The 20,610-nt window shown below is 35.1% G+C and overlaps 1 protein-coding gene across 1 annotated transcript in view; it reads left to right on the top strand.

Annotated features, from left to right (window-relative positions):
* Cse1 (chromosome segregation 1) overlaps nucleotides 1-20,610 on the top strand; it is a 50,533-nt gene that overhangs the window by 17,186 nt on the left and 12,737 nt on the right. The window contains exons 7-19 of the mRNA XM_071592955.1: nucleotides 4-96; nucleotides 1,233-1,400; nucleotides 3,298-3,427; nucleotides 3,559-3,722; nucleotides 4,265-4,454; nucleotides 6,692-6,911; nucleotides 7,153-7,256; nucleotides 11,424-11,580; nucleotides 12,373-12,464; nucleotides 14,124-14,344; nucleotides 19,210-19,307; nucleotides 19,995-20,162; nucleotides 20,244-20,390. Of these exons, the coding sequence (XP_071449056.1) occupies nucleotides 4-96; nucleotides 1,233-1,400; nucleotides 3,298-3,427; nucleotides 3,559-3,722; nucleotides 4,265-4,454; nucleotides 6,692-6,911; nucleotides 7,153-7,256; nucleotides 11,424-11,580; nucleotides 12,373-12,464; nucleotides 14,124-14,344; nucleotides 19,210-19,307; nucleotides 19,995-20,162; nucleotides 20,244-20,390 (1,952 nt within the window). The remainder of the gene's footprint in view (nucleotides 1-3; nucleotides 97-1,232; nucleotides 1,401-3,297; nucleotides 3,428-3,558; nucleotides 3,723-4,264; nucleotides 4,455-6,691; nucleotides 6,912-7,152; nucleotides 7,257-11,423; nucleotides 11,581-12,372; nucleotides 12,465-14,123; nucleotides 14,345-19,209; nucleotides 19,308-19,994; nucleotides 20,163-20,243; nucleotides 20,391-20,610) is intronic.

Genomic DNA, 20,610 nt, shown 5'->3' with positions numbered 1-20,610 from the left:
TAGGACCTGCCTGAATTTTTTGAAGATAACATGTCCACATGGATGAGCAATTTCCATACCCTTCTTAATACTGACATCACGGAGCTGAAGACAGAGGTTGGTAAATTGGATATTTTGTGAGACTGGTTAAAATCCTTTTGCAAGCTAAGAATTGCTAATATCAATGTGTGGGAAATATCTGACACAGTAATAATATTTTTATATTTTATCAATAATAGAAGTGTAGAAGAATTAGTTTGCATTACTTAAACTATTGGAACTGCCCATTTAATGTTAAGGGGAGGAGTTTTGAAGTAAGCTGCTCTTTTATTTCAATCAAATATTATGAGCCAGTCTCTGTATGTATCATGTGCTATGTTCCAACCACCTTCTGCATCACAAATAGTTGACTGGATTTTTCATTTTATTACAAACCCTAGAATTGAAACCACTACTTGCTCATTAAAATGGAAATACATTGTAGATCTTAGTCCTGATGGTGCTTATCTCTCCTTATCCCCTGCATCATGTCATCACATTAGCAGCCCACCTGCTTGAAGGCTGCTGTGGTAAATACAGTGAAAACATTTGGAGATTGGAAGGGAATTTCAACTTTTTGTTTAAGTGATACATTTACATAAGAAATGAATGCCCTGATAGCAAACTCCTGTGTTTTTCCTAAATATTTCTGATTGGCTCTTACCCAGTTTTTCCTGACTTCTTTTGAATTCCCATTTGGTAGAATTAGATATTTTGTGTTTGACCATGATACAAATGGAATGATATCTTAGGAAGCTTTTATAGAAATATCAAAACCTTACTGATCCATGATTTGTTATTCATTATTTATGGATTATCTGTAATAAGTAGAATGATAATATCTTTCATATTGAATATTTAGGCAGACAATAGAATCTTAATTAATACTATCTTGCTATTCATTGAATTTGATTTTTTCATTGGTTACTTATTAATGTGTAAAAATGTTGCAATTATTATTGTTTAATATGTTTTATGCCACCTTCCACAATTTCATGTGATATGTGCTCTTAATAATGATTTTCAGTTGAGGTAATTGTCAGCACTTACCTAAATTTGTGTTCCCTCAAGAAATTTTGGATAACTGATCAGCAAAGCTCCTAATTAAAAGTCACTTGTCTGTGCAGGGACATTTTATTACTTCTATACTTGCTAACAGATAAATATGGCATTGGTAACTTGCATTACCTTATTCACTCCTTCTTGATTTCCAGGAAGATGAAGAGGTAGGACCTCTGGAGATGTTGAAATCGCAAGTCTGTGACAATGTATCCCTGTATGCACAGAAGTACGATGAAGAATTTCACCCATTCCTTCCTCAAATGGTTACAGATGTGTGGAATCTCCTTGTTACCACTGGACCTCAGCCTAAGTTTGATGTGGTAAGTGCACATTGGCAAATGCCGCAGTCAATATCCAACATTCATATTGATTTTAGCTGTGTTTGCTGGTGATTTCATGCATTACCTGATTTGATGTTATGCTATATATTTAATCTTCATCTTAAATGCATGAAACATTCAGCAAATGACGTTAAGCACCGAACAAATCTTTTCTTCTTTTCTAAAATTTAGTAGTGTTGACGCAGTGCTTGGTTAACTCACTTCTCAGGCAGACTAAAATGATATAATACTCAGAAGGAACATACTTTCTGTATACTTTAATCATCTTGTTGAAATATTCAACAATATTGAAGCTTATGCTATTACATGTTTATTTTAAATGATATGTTGATTGAATTTTGCTAGATTTTTTAATGGTAGCTGGATTCTACACATGAATGAAATCAAGCAAGTTAACAGCTTTTGACAAATGAATGATGCTGTCAGAGCGCTTGTTTTAATTTGTAGGATTATTATGGTAGAAATTAACTTCTAACAATTTTATCATATAATGACTCAGAATATTACATACTAAAACACCAAAATCATGTTAACATTATTCCTTGATGAATTTCTATTGCTAGATGACTGTTTAATCAAAATGTAAAAGTTTTTTTTCTTATGTAACTAAATGAATTCCATCCAAGCTAAAGCGTGTTGAAAATTATGAGGACAAAGCAATGCAACTATTTCTGAGTGAACCGAAAATCATTCGCCTTGACCAGGCAAGAGGACGTATAAGGACAAAGTTTTTATGAGGACAAATGCAAAGTTAAAGTTAATGCAAATGAAAATGACTGCTGGAAAAATTAAATTATTTTCAAGCCAAACTTGGAAAAGAGTTGTTTAGTTTAATACATGCATACAAATGGGCTTTCTACATTAAATAATTGACATATTGATTATCAGGCTGCGGAGATATCCTGGAAGAAGAAAGATGATTTGAAAAAGCTACTTATTTTCCTTAGCTGGCTTCTTTTGAGTTACAATGAATTAGAAGCTCCCATAGGGTCCTCCAATGCCCATAACATTGGTTTGTGTCTGTGACCAAAGCTTCATCTATAACATTTATATGCTAGCCAGGATCTTCCAGAGCTCGGATATTTTTACTGATTTTTCACAGGTTGCTCTTCAGATTCTGTTGATACATTTCCCACTGTTAAAACATTATTAGTTACTTCTTCGGTTGGTGTTTTTTTTGCATGTATCACCCTAATCGAAGTAAAGTCAGTCCTCAACATTTTTATTAGTCAAGAATGTTTCCCCTACAGATGGCAAAAGAGAGCCCTGATAATATTTAGGTTCGAATCCAGTGAAGTGGAAATTCACCTCCTTTTCCATTTATCTTGTCCCATGCATTTAAGATGGTGGATTTTTTTCAATCCCATCCCCTCCCCAGAATCAGCCAGTTGAAATTTGTAGACTTCAAATTACAGTTTTTCATATTCATTACTATTCTCTTTCCCCTGCTGTCCTCAATCATATGATCACTTGGCTCTAACACTGGTAAAACTTCATTCAAATACTTACCCCTGTACAAAATCTTACAAGTAATAATTTTTCCTCGATCCATGTGGGTATGTTTGTGTGTTTATATATACGTATGCATGTACATATACAGATGCATGCATATATGCATGAATATTTTAATTTATTTCATTATTGTATTGTGTGAAATGTAATTAGTAAAACATTGAAGCTAATGAAGAGATTTCCTCCCAGCTTATTTTATATATTTTCCAAAAATGATAATTCAAGGTCTGACTGCACTTAGAAATAAGCATTTGCACTTGAAACCTTATTCAAGTATACATTTAAAAAATGACCTATTTGATTGTGGAATAAGTTCTACTAAATATTGATAATGTTCACTAACATATGCAATCTCCTTTCACAGCTTGTTAGCAATGCCTTGCAGTTCCTGGTTTCTGTTGCTGAGCGTGCACATTATAGAAGACTCTTTGAAGATCCAAATGTTCTTTCAAGTATTTGTGAAAAAGTAATCATTCCAAATGTGGAATTTGGAAGTAAGTTTACAGGACTATTTTGATTCAACTACTTCATCTGTTACTTACTAAGAATATTTTTACTTTAAGTGAAATGCATGTCTGCTCTACATTTCTCCCTTTATTTATTTTTACATTGTTTAAAATTTCAGCATCAGATGAAGAACTTTTTGGTGATAATCCAGAAGAATATCTAAGAAGGGACTTGGAAGGATCTGATGTAGGAACAAGGCGGCGTTCAGCATGTAATCTGGTCAAAGCACTTTCATCTCATTTTGAAAGCCAAATGATGTCAGTGTTTGGAAATTATGTACAGGTGGGTAATTGCCCTTTAGCTAATACATCTATTTGTAACTAATACTGTGAGGTGGGGCTCTCCCAATGCTAATGAATTTATATACATTGATGACGTAAAGTAATGCTCTAGTTTCACCATAACTCATAATTTTCACAGATTTTGTTGGCAAAAAATTAGTAGTATAGATTGAATGGCCTGTATTCCAACTTGCTTCCTCCAAAATATAACCAAGATTTGTATTGAGCATGTTTGTATCATTTTACATTACCCCCTTGTTGATATAATAGCTGTTCTTACTTTATTTTGCCATCAAATGATAAATTCTGAAGTTTCTTTTTGTTTGGCGAACTACTACTGTTTTTATACTACTTTTCATGAGAATGTTTGTTAATTTCTTTGAGGCAGATAATTTACCTCAAGGAAAATTGGGCTAAGTAAAAATATTGAATTATTTTATATGCTTCTTAAATTACTGCCCTGTTATGCAAAACCATAATTTTTAATAACTATTAACATCTGAAATGTTATTTTCATAAATTATGTAATTTATTTATATTCAGGCTATGCTGTCAAGATACGCTGAGAATCCTGAAAACAATTGGAAATGCAAAGATGCTGCTCTATACATTGTAACCTCTCTGGTTGTGAAAGGGTCCACACAAAAGCATGGAACCACTCAGATATCGCAGTTAGTGAACATAGAAGATTTTGCTGTACAGAATATCTATCCAGAATTAGAGAAAACCGATGGTAAGAGGGAAGAAATTTCATTTATGATCCAGTTTGTGAAGATAACGTGTCTTACACATCAAACTTGTTAAATATTAATTAACTTTTACCTCATTGAAATTTCACTAAGTATACAGACATTTTTTGAGTAAAATGAATTTTAATATTAGCCATCTCTCAGGTGATGTATTCCTTTTATTTGTGCTTTTAAGAATTTGGTGCATTTTTCCATGCAAATGAGGTATGAGGGTTGTTTGGAAAGGCTTCAACCTCAGCATGAAGATGGCAGCACTCTTCAACAAAAGTTGGAGAATGTGTTAGTGAATGTATTGAAAGGTACTCACCAAAATTTCAGCCATTTTGGACTCTCAGTTGTTGTTTGACAATTGTGTGAGTGAGACGTGAGGGTTTTTGTGGAAATGGAAAAAAATTTCATATCAAGCTGTCATTAACTCTTTGTTTTCGAGTGGCAAATTGCCTGCACAAGTCAAAGATGAGTTGGACGCTGTTTACAGGGACTCTACAGCACCATTTAAGGCTGTGAAATTTTGGGAAGCAAAATTTAAACTTGACCATGCTAGCTTGGAGTTCGGGTTGGACAAAAACTGTGACAACCACCAATAGCGTCTGAGAAGTTCACAAAATGGTTCTGGATGACTGTTGAGTTAAGTTTAGAGAGCTAGCAGAGGTTATGGGCATATTGGAAGGATGCACTTATCATATATTGACTGAAGAATTGGTTATGAGTAAGATTACCGCACATTAGGTGCCAGCTTTGCTTGCTTTGGACCGAAAATATGTTCGAAGGAGTGGCTGTGTTCAACTCAAGGGTACACCGTTTGACTAGTATTCCCTTGTCCCCACAAAATACCCAAAAGAACTCCAAATAATAAGAATGATAGCTGAAAATAACTTTCTGCTCCCAATTAGTTGATAAATTGTTTCAGAATAAATTAGAAGAAATAGCAGTCACAACCATTTTCAAAGCCATCCCCAAGAATGACTCATCAAAATGGAAAAGAATTCTCTTTTTGGGGAATTCATCTCATAAAGAGACCAGAACCTTTCCAGAGAATAGAATAAAACTAGCCTTCTGTAATAAAGGCAACTTATGGAATCCTTTAACAAACAGCAAGGACAAAATTCCCATCATAGAGAAGAGGGGAATGTATAAATTGTGTTGTGAGTGCTCTGCTATTTACATTGGTCAAACTGGGAGGAAATTCTGTGAACATCTGAATGAACATTACGCCTGTTTCAAAAACAGAACTCTTTATTTTTATTTTGCCAAGCAACTACTGGACAATAACCACACAAGTGACTTGGCTCCTGAGATTTCACATTTAGAAAAGAAAGGTTAGATGCCTTGGGATGTTTGAAAACTTTCAAGAACACTCATTATAAGGGTATATTGGTGAATGACCTGGTTAATTTTGAGGGGGAAAAAGTTCATCCTCTATGCTAGGAAATAATATGTATTCACTTTGTATTGCATGCATATTTAAAGGACTTAACATTAGTTAGTATGATTATCATAACATTTTATGTGACATGATTTTCCACTCTTTATTATAATTCATTATGGATAAAATGGTATCTTAATTGAATTTGTTTTCACAAAAACAATCATGATTATTGAGTATTCCATACATGGATTGCCGGACACAGAGCTGACAATTTTTTAATGGATTACCTATGTTGCCAAAAGATAATGGAAGACTTCAGTATTTTCCCAACCTTTCTTACCTTTCTTCCTGAAATAATCAAATAATCTGAATAATTTTAAGTTGGAAATAATAAAAATAATCTAAACTCACTGTTTATGGGATACCACTTTCTGTTTTATGGGATAATTAAGTCACTGTTTATGTATAGGCAAATTTTTATTCATTTATTTGATGAACATAATTTCAATAGTTTCAAAGTATCATAGTGTACCACGGAGAGGATGAAAAGGTACTTTCACCGCAGCAAAAGGATTAACTTAGACTTAATTATAATGGCATGCTAGTACCCACAGGGTATTTTACCTTTAGGAAAAGTATGTTGCGGTAATAATGCCATCCATTAGTTAGCAGAGACTGACCACAACTAGATGCAACGGCATATATTCTGAAATTATTGCATATGAAACTGTTTAATTCTTCCAAAATTGGTCATGGAACTGCAATACTAGTGAAATGGCAGTCAGCTAAAATTATTTCAGCCATGACCAATCAGATGAATTAATCCTTTTTAGAATTTTTTTCTCCTTTCAGTGACGAGTCTTCCAGTTATCCGGGCGGATGCAATTAAATACATCATTACATTCCGTAACCAGTTACAACCTCAGACAGTGGTTGGAAGGGCCCTTCCTAGACTGGTGCATTTGTTGACCTCCCCACATCGTGTAGTGCATTCATACGCTGCTTGTGCCATTGATGGCATCCTGACATTGAGAGAAGCTCCTCAAGCTGGAAGCAATGCCAGTGTTTCTTTGTGAGTGCATTTATTTGGTTTAACTGTTTCGATCCTGGTAATAAGTGTTCAGTTAGTCAAGTGTACAAATATAATCTTTGACAAGATCTGCTTCTGATACCCTAAGTGTTTACTTTCTTTTTGAATGTATTTTGTACTTGATATGTATTTTGTTTTCGTATACTTAGTGACGTTCATTGTGTCAGATGGGTCCTATGTCATGCTTTTATTTTAATGTTGCTTTTTAATGTGTGGGTTGCAGGGTCAAAGGGGAAGTCCTTCTGCCAATGTCCAGAGAACTCTTCAGTAATTTGCTAGCAGTCTTTTACTTTCCTGGTTCTGAAGAAAATGAATTTGCAATGAAAGGTTTGTAGTCCTTCACTTGTGATTTCTTTACTTTGATATCGTTTCTTAATCCACCCTTCTTCATTGAGAAAAATCAATATTTGTTTGCAACCTGCTGTGGACATAGTTTGTATTATCTCTCTCACTTTTAATTGTTAAGTGTACGTGGAAATTGTAAACAGTTAACATTCTAGTATATAATGTATATTTTTAGCTTCTACTTCATAATTCACTCATTTTGCCATAAACTCAACACTGAATCAAATCGACATATAGGTACTAGTGAGCATGTAATATGAAATAGGAAAAAGCATTTTCCGGTAGAAAATACAGTAAAACCTTGAATTAATATAATTTCCTTATTGCCAAGATAATTTCAATATGAATAATTGCTTCCAAAATTTTGTCCTGAAACCTGGAATTTACAATAAATGTCACTGCCCCTGGCCAAGGTGTATTTATCTTATATTTTTCCCAAATTTTATTGATTAGTGTAAGTTTTTTTTTGTATTTTTAGTGTCAGTTTATTAAAATTAGATTTTTCTAATCAAGTGGTTATTAAATGAATGCTATTCAATTTGTATAATGATTTTGGACTAGTTACATGCTCTTTTCTGAACTGTGAGAAAGGTTATGCTTTCATTTTCCAGGAAATGCAGCTTTTTTAATTGCCTTATATAACAGCACAACTCTTGATTGACCTTATTTTACATTTCATTATTATTAGTAGTAATCTATTCTCTTAGGGTAGGTTGTTGATATACCCTGGGAATACACACTATAGCACTCCTAAGCCATTAGTAACATGATGCAGAAAATTATTAAAGCCTATGCTACGTACAGCAATAACTCATTCTTCAGCTCTGCACGTTTCTGTCTCATTTAATTTCATTCAAAATGCCTATCAATTTCATGTATCTACCTAGCTTTCCCTGAATTAGACCCTCTATTAGTCTTCAGCATCTAATACCTTCTCAGTAACTCCTGCATCTACTTGCCCACACTTTTGTATTTTATCATTATTATTTAAATAGTCTACTGAGCAAGGACTGCAGATATATTTCCCCATTGCAAAACATAACCTGATGCCAAAAAAAGGGTAAACCCTTCTTCAATTCCACATACATCACCTTCCTCCCTTCATCAAGTGCAATATTCCTGTCCTTTTCCTACCCTTTCCTTGCTTGCTTTATTTTCTCCCTTCTATCACTATGATCAAAATTGCATCATTAATGATAATTCTCTGCATCCACCATTCGTGTCTCCTTTGTATCTCTGTCAACAATCCTCTCTTTCCTCACCATACCTAGTACTCCTTTATTTACTTTATTTATTTTATTGCCCATTCCACCTTTTCCATCCTTCTCCTCACCCACAATTCAAAAGCTTCCTATCTGTGCTTATTATCTTGCTTTAATGGTCGTAGTTCTATGAAAGACCTTTGTCCATATCAGAGTTTTTGCCAATCTTTTAACTTCCTTACTCAATGTCGCTGACATCACTTCCCTCATTGAGAGCTTATTTGTATGATACATTTCTTCTTCTTTTGTTCTTACCACTTTGTCCAATTTGGCCGAAAAAATTTCAAAATAGATAAACTGTTTTGTATGCTTAAATTGGCTTCCTCCTTCAAAAACTTCCTCTTTCACAAAAACCATGTAGCCTTAGTTTATTAATTTAATGCTTATCCCATGTATTGCACTGCCTTTCTAATGCACTCATATAACCCTTTGGCTGACTGGCTAACTAGAGCATGATCATCTACAAACTTAACTATGTATTCCCTGCTGACTTTCATTCATATATTCAAATCATCCCCCGCTTCTTACCATTTCGCTCACATATTCCTTGAAAATCTTGGGTTATCCCTGATCCCCTCCTCTTCAAATCTCTGCTCACCGTGATATTCCATCAACCACTTGCACCTGAGCAATCTGAGACATGAACAGGTTATGGATAAGTTGCCCATCCCTCCTATCTACTCCTATATTGATTAATTCTACCATGTATATGTCTTCTCAAATATATGACACAAACATATATTCTATTATACTGTTATGCTCCATGTTCATTTTTTATTAGTGCCCTAATCACTGCTATGGCATCACGCATGCTTCTGAACCCAAATTGTGATCTTAAGTACCTCTTTAGCTGCATATGAATCGGGCTGTTCTTAAATTTGTGTCTCATAATATAGTCTGATTGATATGTTTTGGAATCCCGGGGCGATTTCCATGTATGCCTAAACCTGTTCTGTAGTTTGAACCAAGTATTTGATGGAATCTGACTCAACTTTGTGGAAGTTAATGTTCGTTAATTAAAGAACACAATCCATACTAAAAGACTGTACTTTCATACAGATTCATTAACTTTAAAAAAATATTTATTTCCACACATTAAATCTTTGGTAAAGTACAAAGTCTTTTAGTATTGATGATAAATACTTCCATGAAGTGAAGACTGAAACAGTAGAATATATAGAAGAACACAATGTAATTTTCCTCTGTTCTTCCCAGAACTGTGGAAAAAATACATTGTGTTCTTCATCTAAACCAAGTGTTTGTTATGGTTAAGCCCTATCTCCTGCAGAACAATTACGTTCTCCTTGTGGTCAATCCTTTTTCTTAATCAGTCGTCCCTTACCTCACTACAATCTCTGCCTCCACAGGCTATCACAATTCTATCAACCGTCGCTATTATCTGTGTCTTTCTTGGAACAACTGTAATACTTTCCTAAAATTTATCATGTACTCTGATTTTTTTCAATATTAATGTTGGAGAAATAAAACTTTGAAAATCTAGCAGAAACTGGAAATTCCTGTAGTAATTGCAGATGAAGGAAATTTGATATAGAAGCCTTCCTGTATATGAGGTCTGTTCAAAAAGTATCATGACTAATGTGTGTTTTAATAAATAATTTATTCATGAATATCTATTTGTTCCCCTTCAAAATAATCCTCATTAGATATTATACACTTTTGCCAGTGTTTTTTCCAGTCCTCGAAGCACTTCAAAAAATCATTTTTTGTGATCTTGTTCAGCTCCTCCTTCAATGCAGTCTTGATCTCATCAATCATAGGGTAGCGTCGTTCTTTCATGGGCCTCTTCAGTTTCGGGCTCAAGAAAAAGTCACTGTGGGCCAGATCTGGGGAATACGGTGGCTGCGGCATCATTAGTGTGTTGTTTTTGACCAAAAATTCACGCACAAGTAACGATTTGTGAGCAGGGGTGTTGTCATGGTGCCAAAGCCAATTTTTGTTCTTCATTAGCAATATTGATGTTGCTGTTTTTGGTCAAAATTGAGCAATTTTGGTACGAATTTCCTGGCAACCCATGTCGTGCCCAAATCATTGGTTAAAATCGAATGGTACTAGTCAATGGATATGTTTAGGTCTGCAGCAACTTCTCTAATGGTGATTCGACAATTAGCCAATACTATTTTCTTCGCTTCATCAATGTTTTCGTCTGTTGTTGACGTGTTCGGGCATCCTGCATGCTCTTCGTCGTTCACATCCTCTCGGCCTTCTGAGAACATTTTGTACCCCCAATAAACGTTGCTTCGGTCCAAGGTCGCTTCTTCATATGCCACAGTCAACATTCGGAATGCGTCCATGCACTTAATTTGGTTTTTCACACAAAATTTGATACAAATTCTTTGATCTATTTTTTGGAACAGGCAAAAATCGATGACAAGCCAAAACACGTCCCACCAAAACTGCCGTCAAAAATTAATGGAACATTCAAAATGGCCGATTATGTCGGCATAAGGGAGAGGCATTAATACCATACATAATGACAGAAAAAAATCAAAAATCAAATATACGTAACCCGTGGGCATTCAAAATTCGTGATACTTTTTGTACAGATCTTGTATGAATTTGTCTCCAAATATTTCAGAGTTAAGCCTCTTTTATTTACATTTATGGAACCAGATTGTAGGATTATAGTTCTTGTTTGTATTATTTATTGACATAATTTGGAATATTTCCTTTTTAAAACATGAAAGTATTCTTTCAAATGATTTTCCCCCTACCTCAATTTTGCTTTTTTATTGGCCCTTTCAAAAACATACATCATGATTTTTCAGCATGTATTAATTTACAGTATACCTTTTATGTATACATTTCATATTTAATACCAAAAATGGGCAACTTTTTTCAGTACTGAATCTTATTCCTCTTTCCTCAGCAATCATGAGGACCTTTGCAGTTTTACAAGAGAAATCGTTATCAGAAATGGAAGAAGCCCTTCCAAAGCTTACTAGCAAACTTACTGCTGCTGCAAAAAATCCTTCAAGACCTCATTTCAACCATTACTTATTTGAGACTCTTGCTCTTACAATTAGGTAAGTATTTTTAGGTTGGGATAACATTTAATGAGATATGTAACATGAAAAACCATTTTTAAGCTGTGAGGGAGTTATTTAGCAATATTTAGCAATAACTCCCTCACAGCTCAAGTCAGCTCATCTAAGTTCTAGGTGAGTAGTAGTCTGCATGTGTGGACTAAAATAAAGGACATGGAGATTACTTTTATGATACTAGTCAAAGATTCAAGTAATAGCTGTTACAGGTTTGTTTTTCATGGTGATCTGAAGATTATTTCACATATCTTGGTAAAATTTACTTCCTTACAAATGTTATGTACAAGAATTTAATCACTCTTGCTGAAAGAACTCGCCAGTTAATCATGCAAAGTATGCTGATAAAAAAGCAGTGTGTACTTTCTATTGAGAAAGAATAGCCAGAGACATGATTTTTGTAATTTATACCAGCTCATGCAGCACTAAATTTTGCGGAACTCTGTGAGTGATTTTTTCGTGACTGTTTGTCCTCTGCTTAAAGTTTTTTGATATGCCTTTCAAGCACATGCACTTCGTAGCAAAACTTATGGTGTTTTCGAATGTGATTCTAACGGGAGTAGTGGCTATGGTATGCATGAAATTTGAATAAATATCTTATTGTATGACAGGAGTTTGTTGGTAGACTTTTGATCAAATAATTAATATCTATATGGAAAAGTCATATCAGTTTTCAAGCATCAAATTATTCATCAGTTGTGTACAATGAAGGGTTAAGGTGTTATTTGTACATTGTTTGCATGTTATTACCATTTCTTTAATGTTTTTAATGAACAGCATAGGTTGCAGAGCATCTCCAGATGCAGTCACTACATTTGAAGCTATACTCTTCCCAATTTTTCAAGATATTCTACAGCAAGATGTCCAAGGTAATTCTTGAAGCAATCACGGTTTTCATAATAGCCAATCATATTTGTTGCTCTATAATGCTTCATATCAATTTTTGTTACCTACCTAGTAATTCCATTGGCACTTAAAGAATACAGAGCTCAAATCATATTACTTTTTAGTAATCTTTAGTAAATTTTCAACATATGTGAGTCATTCAATAAGTCCTTAGGAAAAAAATAAAAACATAATTTTTGGTAGATTTTTTTTAACGTAATCTTCTATTTAGCCCAATACATTTTTCTCAGTGTTTCTTCAACTTTTATAAAAAAAGTCGCCATAAAAGTGGAATTTGGAAAGGTTTCCAAAGTAGGCATCTGTGTTGGTGATAGCCTCCTCATGGATCATTTTTTTTAAGTTTGGAAATTAAAAGTCACTGGGGGCCTCTTCTGGTGAAACTGAGGATATTTTGATCACTCCAACTTTGATTCCATAATTTTGGCCTTTGAAACTGCATAGGTATTGCCATAATGGAAGTGATTTTTTTTTCCAAATGAGGACATTTTTCTTATTTTCTATGCTCGAAGGGTGAAATAATGACACACAACCCTCTCCATTTATCATTTTTTCTTTTTCAAAGTAACCAATGCAGATGATTCCGCATGCATTTCAAAACCATGGCTGTCACCTTTTCAGCCATTTTCACCGTCCTCAGCTTCTTCGGAGCCAGATTGTCTATAGAAACCTGCTTTTTCGACTTCCATTTTCTCTGGAATGTAGTAGTGCACGTACACGTTTCATTCACGGTTATGTATAGATGCAAAAACTCATCAGGATTGCGATGGAAAAGCACCAAACGAGCTTTACCACAGAATTGACCACTTGATTGCATTTATTTTCCAATGAAAGCAAATGCTGCACCCTTCTTACCAAAATTATTTTCACTGCCAAGTTTTTTGCAAAATTGAAACCACTGTAAATACCTTGTGATATCCCTGTGGCCTCAACTATTTTGCAAACTTAGATTTGTCAATCACTCAACACCATATGTAGGATTTTGTCTATCATATCAGAGGAAGTCACTTCCCCTGGACTCCCAAATTATGTTAATCATTTGAGGATACATGGCCACATTTAACCCAATTTACTCCACTGTTAGCAATCGCAAACACCAAAGCAGATATGCCATGAATGTCATCTAACTCATCTTTTTCCAATTTTGTAAATAAACAAGCTTGTTATTTCAAATGACTATGAAAATTAAACCATGTGATTACTATAGCTGGAACTCTAACAGCAATCTATTGAGATATGAAGCTTAATAAAAGAAAACCTTTTCTGAAACTATGCCATCTCTTCAATTTTTTAAGGAGTTATTGAATGACCCTCATATATTATTTTAAAACATAGCTTTAATGTAAAATGTCACTTGTAGTTCCTTTTTTCTTGTAGTCATCTTTGCAATTATGTCTTCTAGCATTAGTGTGAGCTCTATTTTTTCTTTTAAGGATAATTCCTAACTAGTGCTTGCTATCACCCATTTCCTTCCTATATAATACAGCATATTTGATGTTATTCACTGGATTTTTTAAATGTTACATTCATTAGTTCTCGCCAAGCACTTTTTTCATTACTCTAAGAAATTTTGCCTTTGGAGTCCTTAATAATAATTACATCACTTTTATTCCCCAATTCAATAGAGTTCATCCCTTATGTCTTCCAATTGCTCTCCTTGCTCTTGGAATTAAGGCCAGAAGGAGGGAAAGATGGAAAGACTGTTAGTGATCCATACATGGCCCTCCTTCCTTGTCTTGTTGCTCCTGTCCTTTGGGCTAATTCTGGAAATGTAGTACCATTGGCGCGTCTCCTGTGTGCATATGTAAGCCGTGGAGGGTCACATGTTTGCTCATCAGCAAGACTGGTGAGTTGAATCTCCTCTATTTAATTGTTATTTAAGTCAATGTATTTGAGTTATTGACTCTTATGAAATCTCATGAACTGAATTTAAATGACATGAACCATGTGAAGTTGGCTAATGGGCAATAATACTGAATATCCAGTTATCCTTTTTCACTCTTCACATCATTCCAAATAATTATTTAAAATCAAGAGGGTGTTGTTTGTTTCATAGGCAACCCATTGGAACTATGGTTTGCCATAAATTATTCTGAATTAGTTGGACATAGGATTTTTTTCTTCTGGAATCTGTAATATTCAGACTCGTGGGGCATTATTTTGTGATTGAAATGGAATAACCATTTACATAGTAACCAACCCAAAGGTCGATTTGGTAGGTGATGGTAGAGTTCACCCAGCACTAAGCCCGACGGCGTGTGAAATTCACATATTAGGGTAGGGGGGCCAGTTCCTTTCCCTGTGCTGGTTATGGTTTCCCAGGAAGATCTGGTGCCCAAAAAATCACATAGTTTGGGTGGAGCTGCAGGTGCCCAGAGAGGCTTGCCTGGGAATGGAACCTGGGCCCTCCGGTCAGTTGTCCAATGCTCAACCCCTGGACTACCACGACTCCCTGAAAAATATATCAAATTCTTAGTTCATAAAGATGTTAATTTTTCAAACAGAAGCGTGTGGTAGGAATTATAATTTATAAGCCGGTGGACATTTTCATGGAGGACAGTTTGTCTTTCTCAATTTTCTAAGGAACTTAATAGTGCATCATGGATCTGAAATTTGATTTAAAATGTCACTGGATGAATCTAATTGGAAAGCTAGATAAATCTTACGTCTCACCATCAGTTATTCAAAAATATGTGTTACAACTGCATGTATTACATTGTCAATGAGATATTAATTAAGACTGGAAGATAGAAGCCATCAGACTAATTACAGATATCCTAGCATTGCCTTTCAGTCCACATAAAGTAATAATTGAAAAAATGTCCAGAATTACGTACAGGCTATAACAAAAAAACATCATGAAAAGGGAAAATATAAGAGCTTCATTTATTCAAGTCATAGTTTAATTTTAGAAATTTTTTTCATATACAGGTATCTATTGTTTTTTCATAACCATCATTAGACAACATGTTGAATTAATACAAGGTGTGTTCAAAAAGTATCTGACCTGCATTGTTAATTTTTTTTTATTGAGAGGGTGTTGTGCACTATGATTTTGCTCCAAGGGGTTAGATGAGCAACAAATAATATTACATGGAAGTTCTGAAAAGATTGCGTGATGCCGTGAGAAGAAAACAACCCCATCTCTGATCAAGTGGTGAATGGCTTCTTCACCATGATAATGTGCCAGCACATTCATCAATCCTTGTGCAGCAATTTTTGGCAAAATACAAGGTTGTACAGCTTTGCCAGCCTCTGTTCAGTCCTGACATAGCTCCCTGCAGCTTTTGGATGTTCCCAAAATTGAAAATGGCGATTAAGATTTAGAAGCACTGCTGGGAGCATGTGGTTCAATCAAATGGGGACTAATTCAAAGGATACCACGGCCTGGATGATGAAGATAAGCACCATTGCGGAGATATGAACGCTGGTCGGATAATTTTCGGGCACACCTATTTATGACTTCATTGGCCTTTATTTATTTTGGAATAAGTTGAGGAAACCAATGTAGTGATTGTTATATGTATATGCTAATAACTCAATTAGTGACTGCAGAACAGTAAATGCTAAGTTTTCCCTATTCAGAGTCGAAAATAAGAAGCCTAAATTGAAAATTTTCTTGTTTAAAGATGCGGACTACAATGGCTTAATATGTATGTTACGGTGTCAATTTGTTAATTTTAAGGAAGGTGGTAAACACCGAAATATTGAAGATTTGTGGAATTACTGTCTTGACATCACCATCTCAGAAGTCAATGGGTTCATTCCTAGTAAATATATAAAAGATAACCTATATGCTACAATGCAAATGTTAGAAAAGCATTTTGGCATCAAAGGATATTGTCACGTCAAGATGAACAATGTTAGCAATGATAACTCTTGCGTCAAAAGGTATTAGATCATTTATGACTACAAGATATCTAGGACGAATGCCAAAAAGGAGTTTCACAAAGCATTGAGTGAATTCAAAAAGAAAAGATTAGCAGAAGATTTGAAAGAGAATCCAAAAGAATTTTGTTTGTATGCCAGATAGGTTCAGGGAAAATGTTTAATGATGACTCACTCAAAAACGATCAAGGCAAAAGACTAACCAGCAGTTTGGAAAAGGCCAACTTACTGAATTCCTCCTTTCAAAACATCTTCACAGAAGTCTCACCAAATGTCTCTGATAGCTTACCAATTCGTTCCTGCCAACCGTTTCCCAAATTTGAAATCTATTATAATGGAATAGACTATTTGCTTAAAAATATTAAGCCTAAAACAATACTCCAAGCCTGATCAAATACCCGCTCATAGAAAGGGTGTGGTGCTTAAATGCAGACAAATTTCAATTTGAATTTCCAACCATATCGTAGTTTAATTGAAGGTCTCGATTGGTGTTCTTGAAAGCTATAGGTATCTAGTAAACAGTCATGACCTCAAATTGGCGGAGATGTTACGTATGAGTGCGGAGTACAATCAAAGAGCCGATATTATCAAAAGTGTTCACGCTGGGCGTTACATTTCAAAATAGTTCAATTCTTCTGGTACCTCAGATCAACTGTTTTCGAGATTTTGGCTAAGTATAATGCTTCGGAGAAGTTTGGGGAAGGTTTTGCTTACCCGGTGGGGAAATCTTACTCGAGGAAACACATGCTTAACTGGATTTAAGTGCCGCATCCTGTATATAAGGAACTAGTGTCAGAAATTGCACCATATCTAGAAATAATTTTTAAGAAATTGCTAGTACATCACAAGGTCCCCAGTGATTGGAAAAAGGCTAATGAAACACCTATCGTTAAAACAGTAGAGACAAGGAGGAACCGAGCAATTGCAGATCTATTTCCCTCACATCCATATCATTATGCAAGGTCATGGAACATATAATTGCTAGTTCGATAGAGGGACACATCGATAGTCAGGAGTTGTTGATGAATAACCAGTACAGTTTCCAAAAGGGTAGATTATGTGAGACACAATTTGTGCATCCTTTTTTCAGAAGAGAGCAATGTACTAGTGGATGTGGTTTTTCTAGATTTTAAAAAGGCTTTCAACAAAGTATCTCATAATAAACTCCTCACAAATCTAGAAGCATCTGTAAGACTTTTTGAATGGTTGGTACAAAGAGTAGTCATAGATGATGTTTGCTCTAATAAAGCAGAAGTCACTTCAGATATTCCCCAGGGAAGTGTTTTAGGACCTCTTTTATCTCTTATTTACGGTAATGTCATTAACTCGGTAGTTGATAGTAAGACACTTATTTGTCAACACTGCAGTTGGTTGGTTTTCACAGATATCTGAAATTCTAAAGATACAAGGTCTGTTCAAAAAGTATCGGGAAGTTTGAATTTCCGTGGTTTACATATATTTCATGTTTGATTTTTTTATGGCGTTATGTATGGTGCTTATGTCTCTCCCTTATGCCAAAACAATTGACCATTTGAATGTTCCATTGATTTTTGACAGCTGTTTTGCTGGGATTTGTTTTAGCTTGTCTTCGATTTTTGCCTGTTCCGAAAAATGGATCAAAGAATCTGTATCAAATTTTGTTGAAAAATGAAATTAAGTGCGCGGATGCTTTCCAAATGTTGACTGTGGCATATGGAGAAGCTATCTTGGAGCGAAGCAACGTTTATTGGTGGTACAAAATGTTCTCAGAGGGCCGAGAGGATGTGAACGGTGAAGAGCGTGCTGGATGCCCGAGCACGTCAACAACAGACAAAAACATTGATGAAGTGAAGAAAATAGTATATGCCAATCGTCAAATCACCGTTAGAGAAGTTGCTGAGGACCTAAACATATTGATTGGCTCCCGCATTTTTACTAATGATTGGGGCATGACACCGGTTGGCATGAAATTCGTACCTAAATTGCTCAATTTCAACCAAAAACAGCAACGCATTAACATGAGGTGTTGGACTCTGTCCGCATTGCCCCAAATTTGCTCTAGAGGGTCGTAACTGGTGACGAATCATGAGTTTATGGTTATAACGTTGAAACCCAGCTCCATGGAAGCTCCAGCACGAGCCAAGACCGAAAAAAACATCAGGCAAATGTGAAAGTTTTGCTCACAGTTTTCTTCAATTGCAGGGGCGTGGTGTATCACGAGTTCTTGCCACAGGGTAGAACGGTAAATGAGGAATGTTACCTGCAAGTTACGCGCAATTTGCACGAAGCAATCCGCCACAAATGCCTGGATTTGTGGAAGTACAAAAATTGGCTTTGGCACCATGACAACGCCCCTGCTCACAATTCTTTAAGTCTGCTCAAATTTTTGGCCAAAAACAACACACTAGTGATGCAGTAGCCACAGTATTCCCCAGATCTGGTCCCCGGTGACTTTTTCCTGTACCCAAAACTGAAGAGGCCTATGAAAGTACGACGCTACGCTACGATTGACGAGATCAAGACTGCATCAAAGGAAGAGCTGAACAAGATCGCAAAAAATGATTTTTTGAAGTGCTTCAAGGATTGGGAAAAACGTTGGCAAAAGTTTATAATATCAAATGGAAAGTACTTTGAAGGGGACAAAATAGATATTCATGAATAAATGAACAATTTAAAAAAAAACACAAAAGTCACGATACTTTTTGAACAGACCTCGTTTTGTTGATGTAGAACTGAATTAGAAAATGAGAAATCCTAAATCCGAGCATCTATTAGACAACATTTTACGGAGTACAAAACCCAGATTTTATTTGCATTAAGGTAATGGTGTTGTTTTATTTTCAGAGTGGCCTGCTAGGTGTATTTCAGAAGCTGATTGCTTCAAAAGTTAATGATGGAGAGGGTTTTCGTCTGATGACAGCCATTCTTCTTCATTGTCCTGAGTAAGTAACGTGTTGATGTGATAGGTTACAAAACTGAAAGAATTTAGCCATTATTTTTATAAATGGTTCCAGTATATAGCTCAAATAATTATAGGAAAGGGCATATCACAACCCTTGAGCTTTCTTCATTGCAACAAGGCATAATCCATGTGATTTCAAATAAAAAGAGCTACAGGAAAATCCATGGCAGTTACTTTCTTGAAGTCATCTGCTAATTTGCCTTTAGAAGGACAATATTTCTCACACTATGAAATTCCTGTATTTTTTCATTGTTTTTTTCTCAATAAAAACCTCAGTTTTTCTTGTGAGAAAATGGGTGGTATAGTGAAATGGTCAGCTTAAACAATTGGAAAATGGAAATTTTTTTAAGAAGGGAAACATTGTAATATCATGTTGCGGAGGAACGTCTCACAGAAAACTTATTCTTAATAAAATCAAAAAGCAAAAGTAGGTAACTTGTGGATGGTATAATTTGCCTTTGATTAAGAGCTCAAATTCAATTTTTTCATAGTAAGTTTAGCCGATCATTTTGGTGAAAAGTCATCTTAGGTTGAGCAAAAACTTAATTGCTAAAAAAAAGTGATAATGGTATAGTATAGCATCAGTGTATAAGGTCTCATTTAAAATGAGAAAGCAAGCATCTCTTATCGATGAGTAAGGTCAAAATTCTTTCTCTTTGGTTTTCAGACAGGAGTTGTCTCCATTCATTCGTCAGGTGTTTGTGGTACTCTTCCAACGACTTTCCTTCTCAAAAACAATTAAATTTGTCAAAGGTTTGCTGGTATTTTTTAGCTTGTACATAGTTAAACATGGAGCTGGTGCCTTTGTGGAATTAATTGATGAAATTCAGCAAAGGTAAATATGAACCCTTCTTATCTTCCTTGATTTTTTATTCACTGCATTCTAACTTGATACTGAAATGTACCTTTCTTTCAGGATGTTTGCTATGGTGGTTGAAAGGCTCATTGTCACAGATGTACAGAAGATATCAGGAAAAATAAACCGAAAGGTTGTTGCTGTTGGCATAACCAAGCTTCTTACTGAATGCTCCCAAGTGGTTGAAGGGCAGTATTCAAACTTATGGTATGTATCTATGAATATCTTGAAAACTTTTTGTCAGAAATCCGTGAAAGTAGTGTTTGATTTTGGTTGTCATCGCTGATTACCCATGATGATCATGGGAGAAGCAGTGGTAGATAATGAAAAGCGATGGCTAATGGCTATGTATAATTTTGGACTAATATATTGCTGGTATAGGTGAGTTCAACCCTCACCTATAAAATGAATCTTCAGATTGGTTATG

This window comes from Hetaerina americana, unplaced genomic scaffold (assembly GCF_022747635.1).
Source record: "Hetaerina americana unplaced genomic scaffold, ioHetAmer1.1.p SCAF_5, whole genome shotgun sequence".
Taxonomy (NCBI): domain Eukaryota; kingdom Metazoa; phylum Arthropoda; class Insecta; order Odonata; family Calopterygidae; genus Hetaerina; species Hetaerina americana.
Note: the sequence above shows the minus strand (reverse complement) of the source record. Positions and strands in the feature narration are given on the sequence as shown.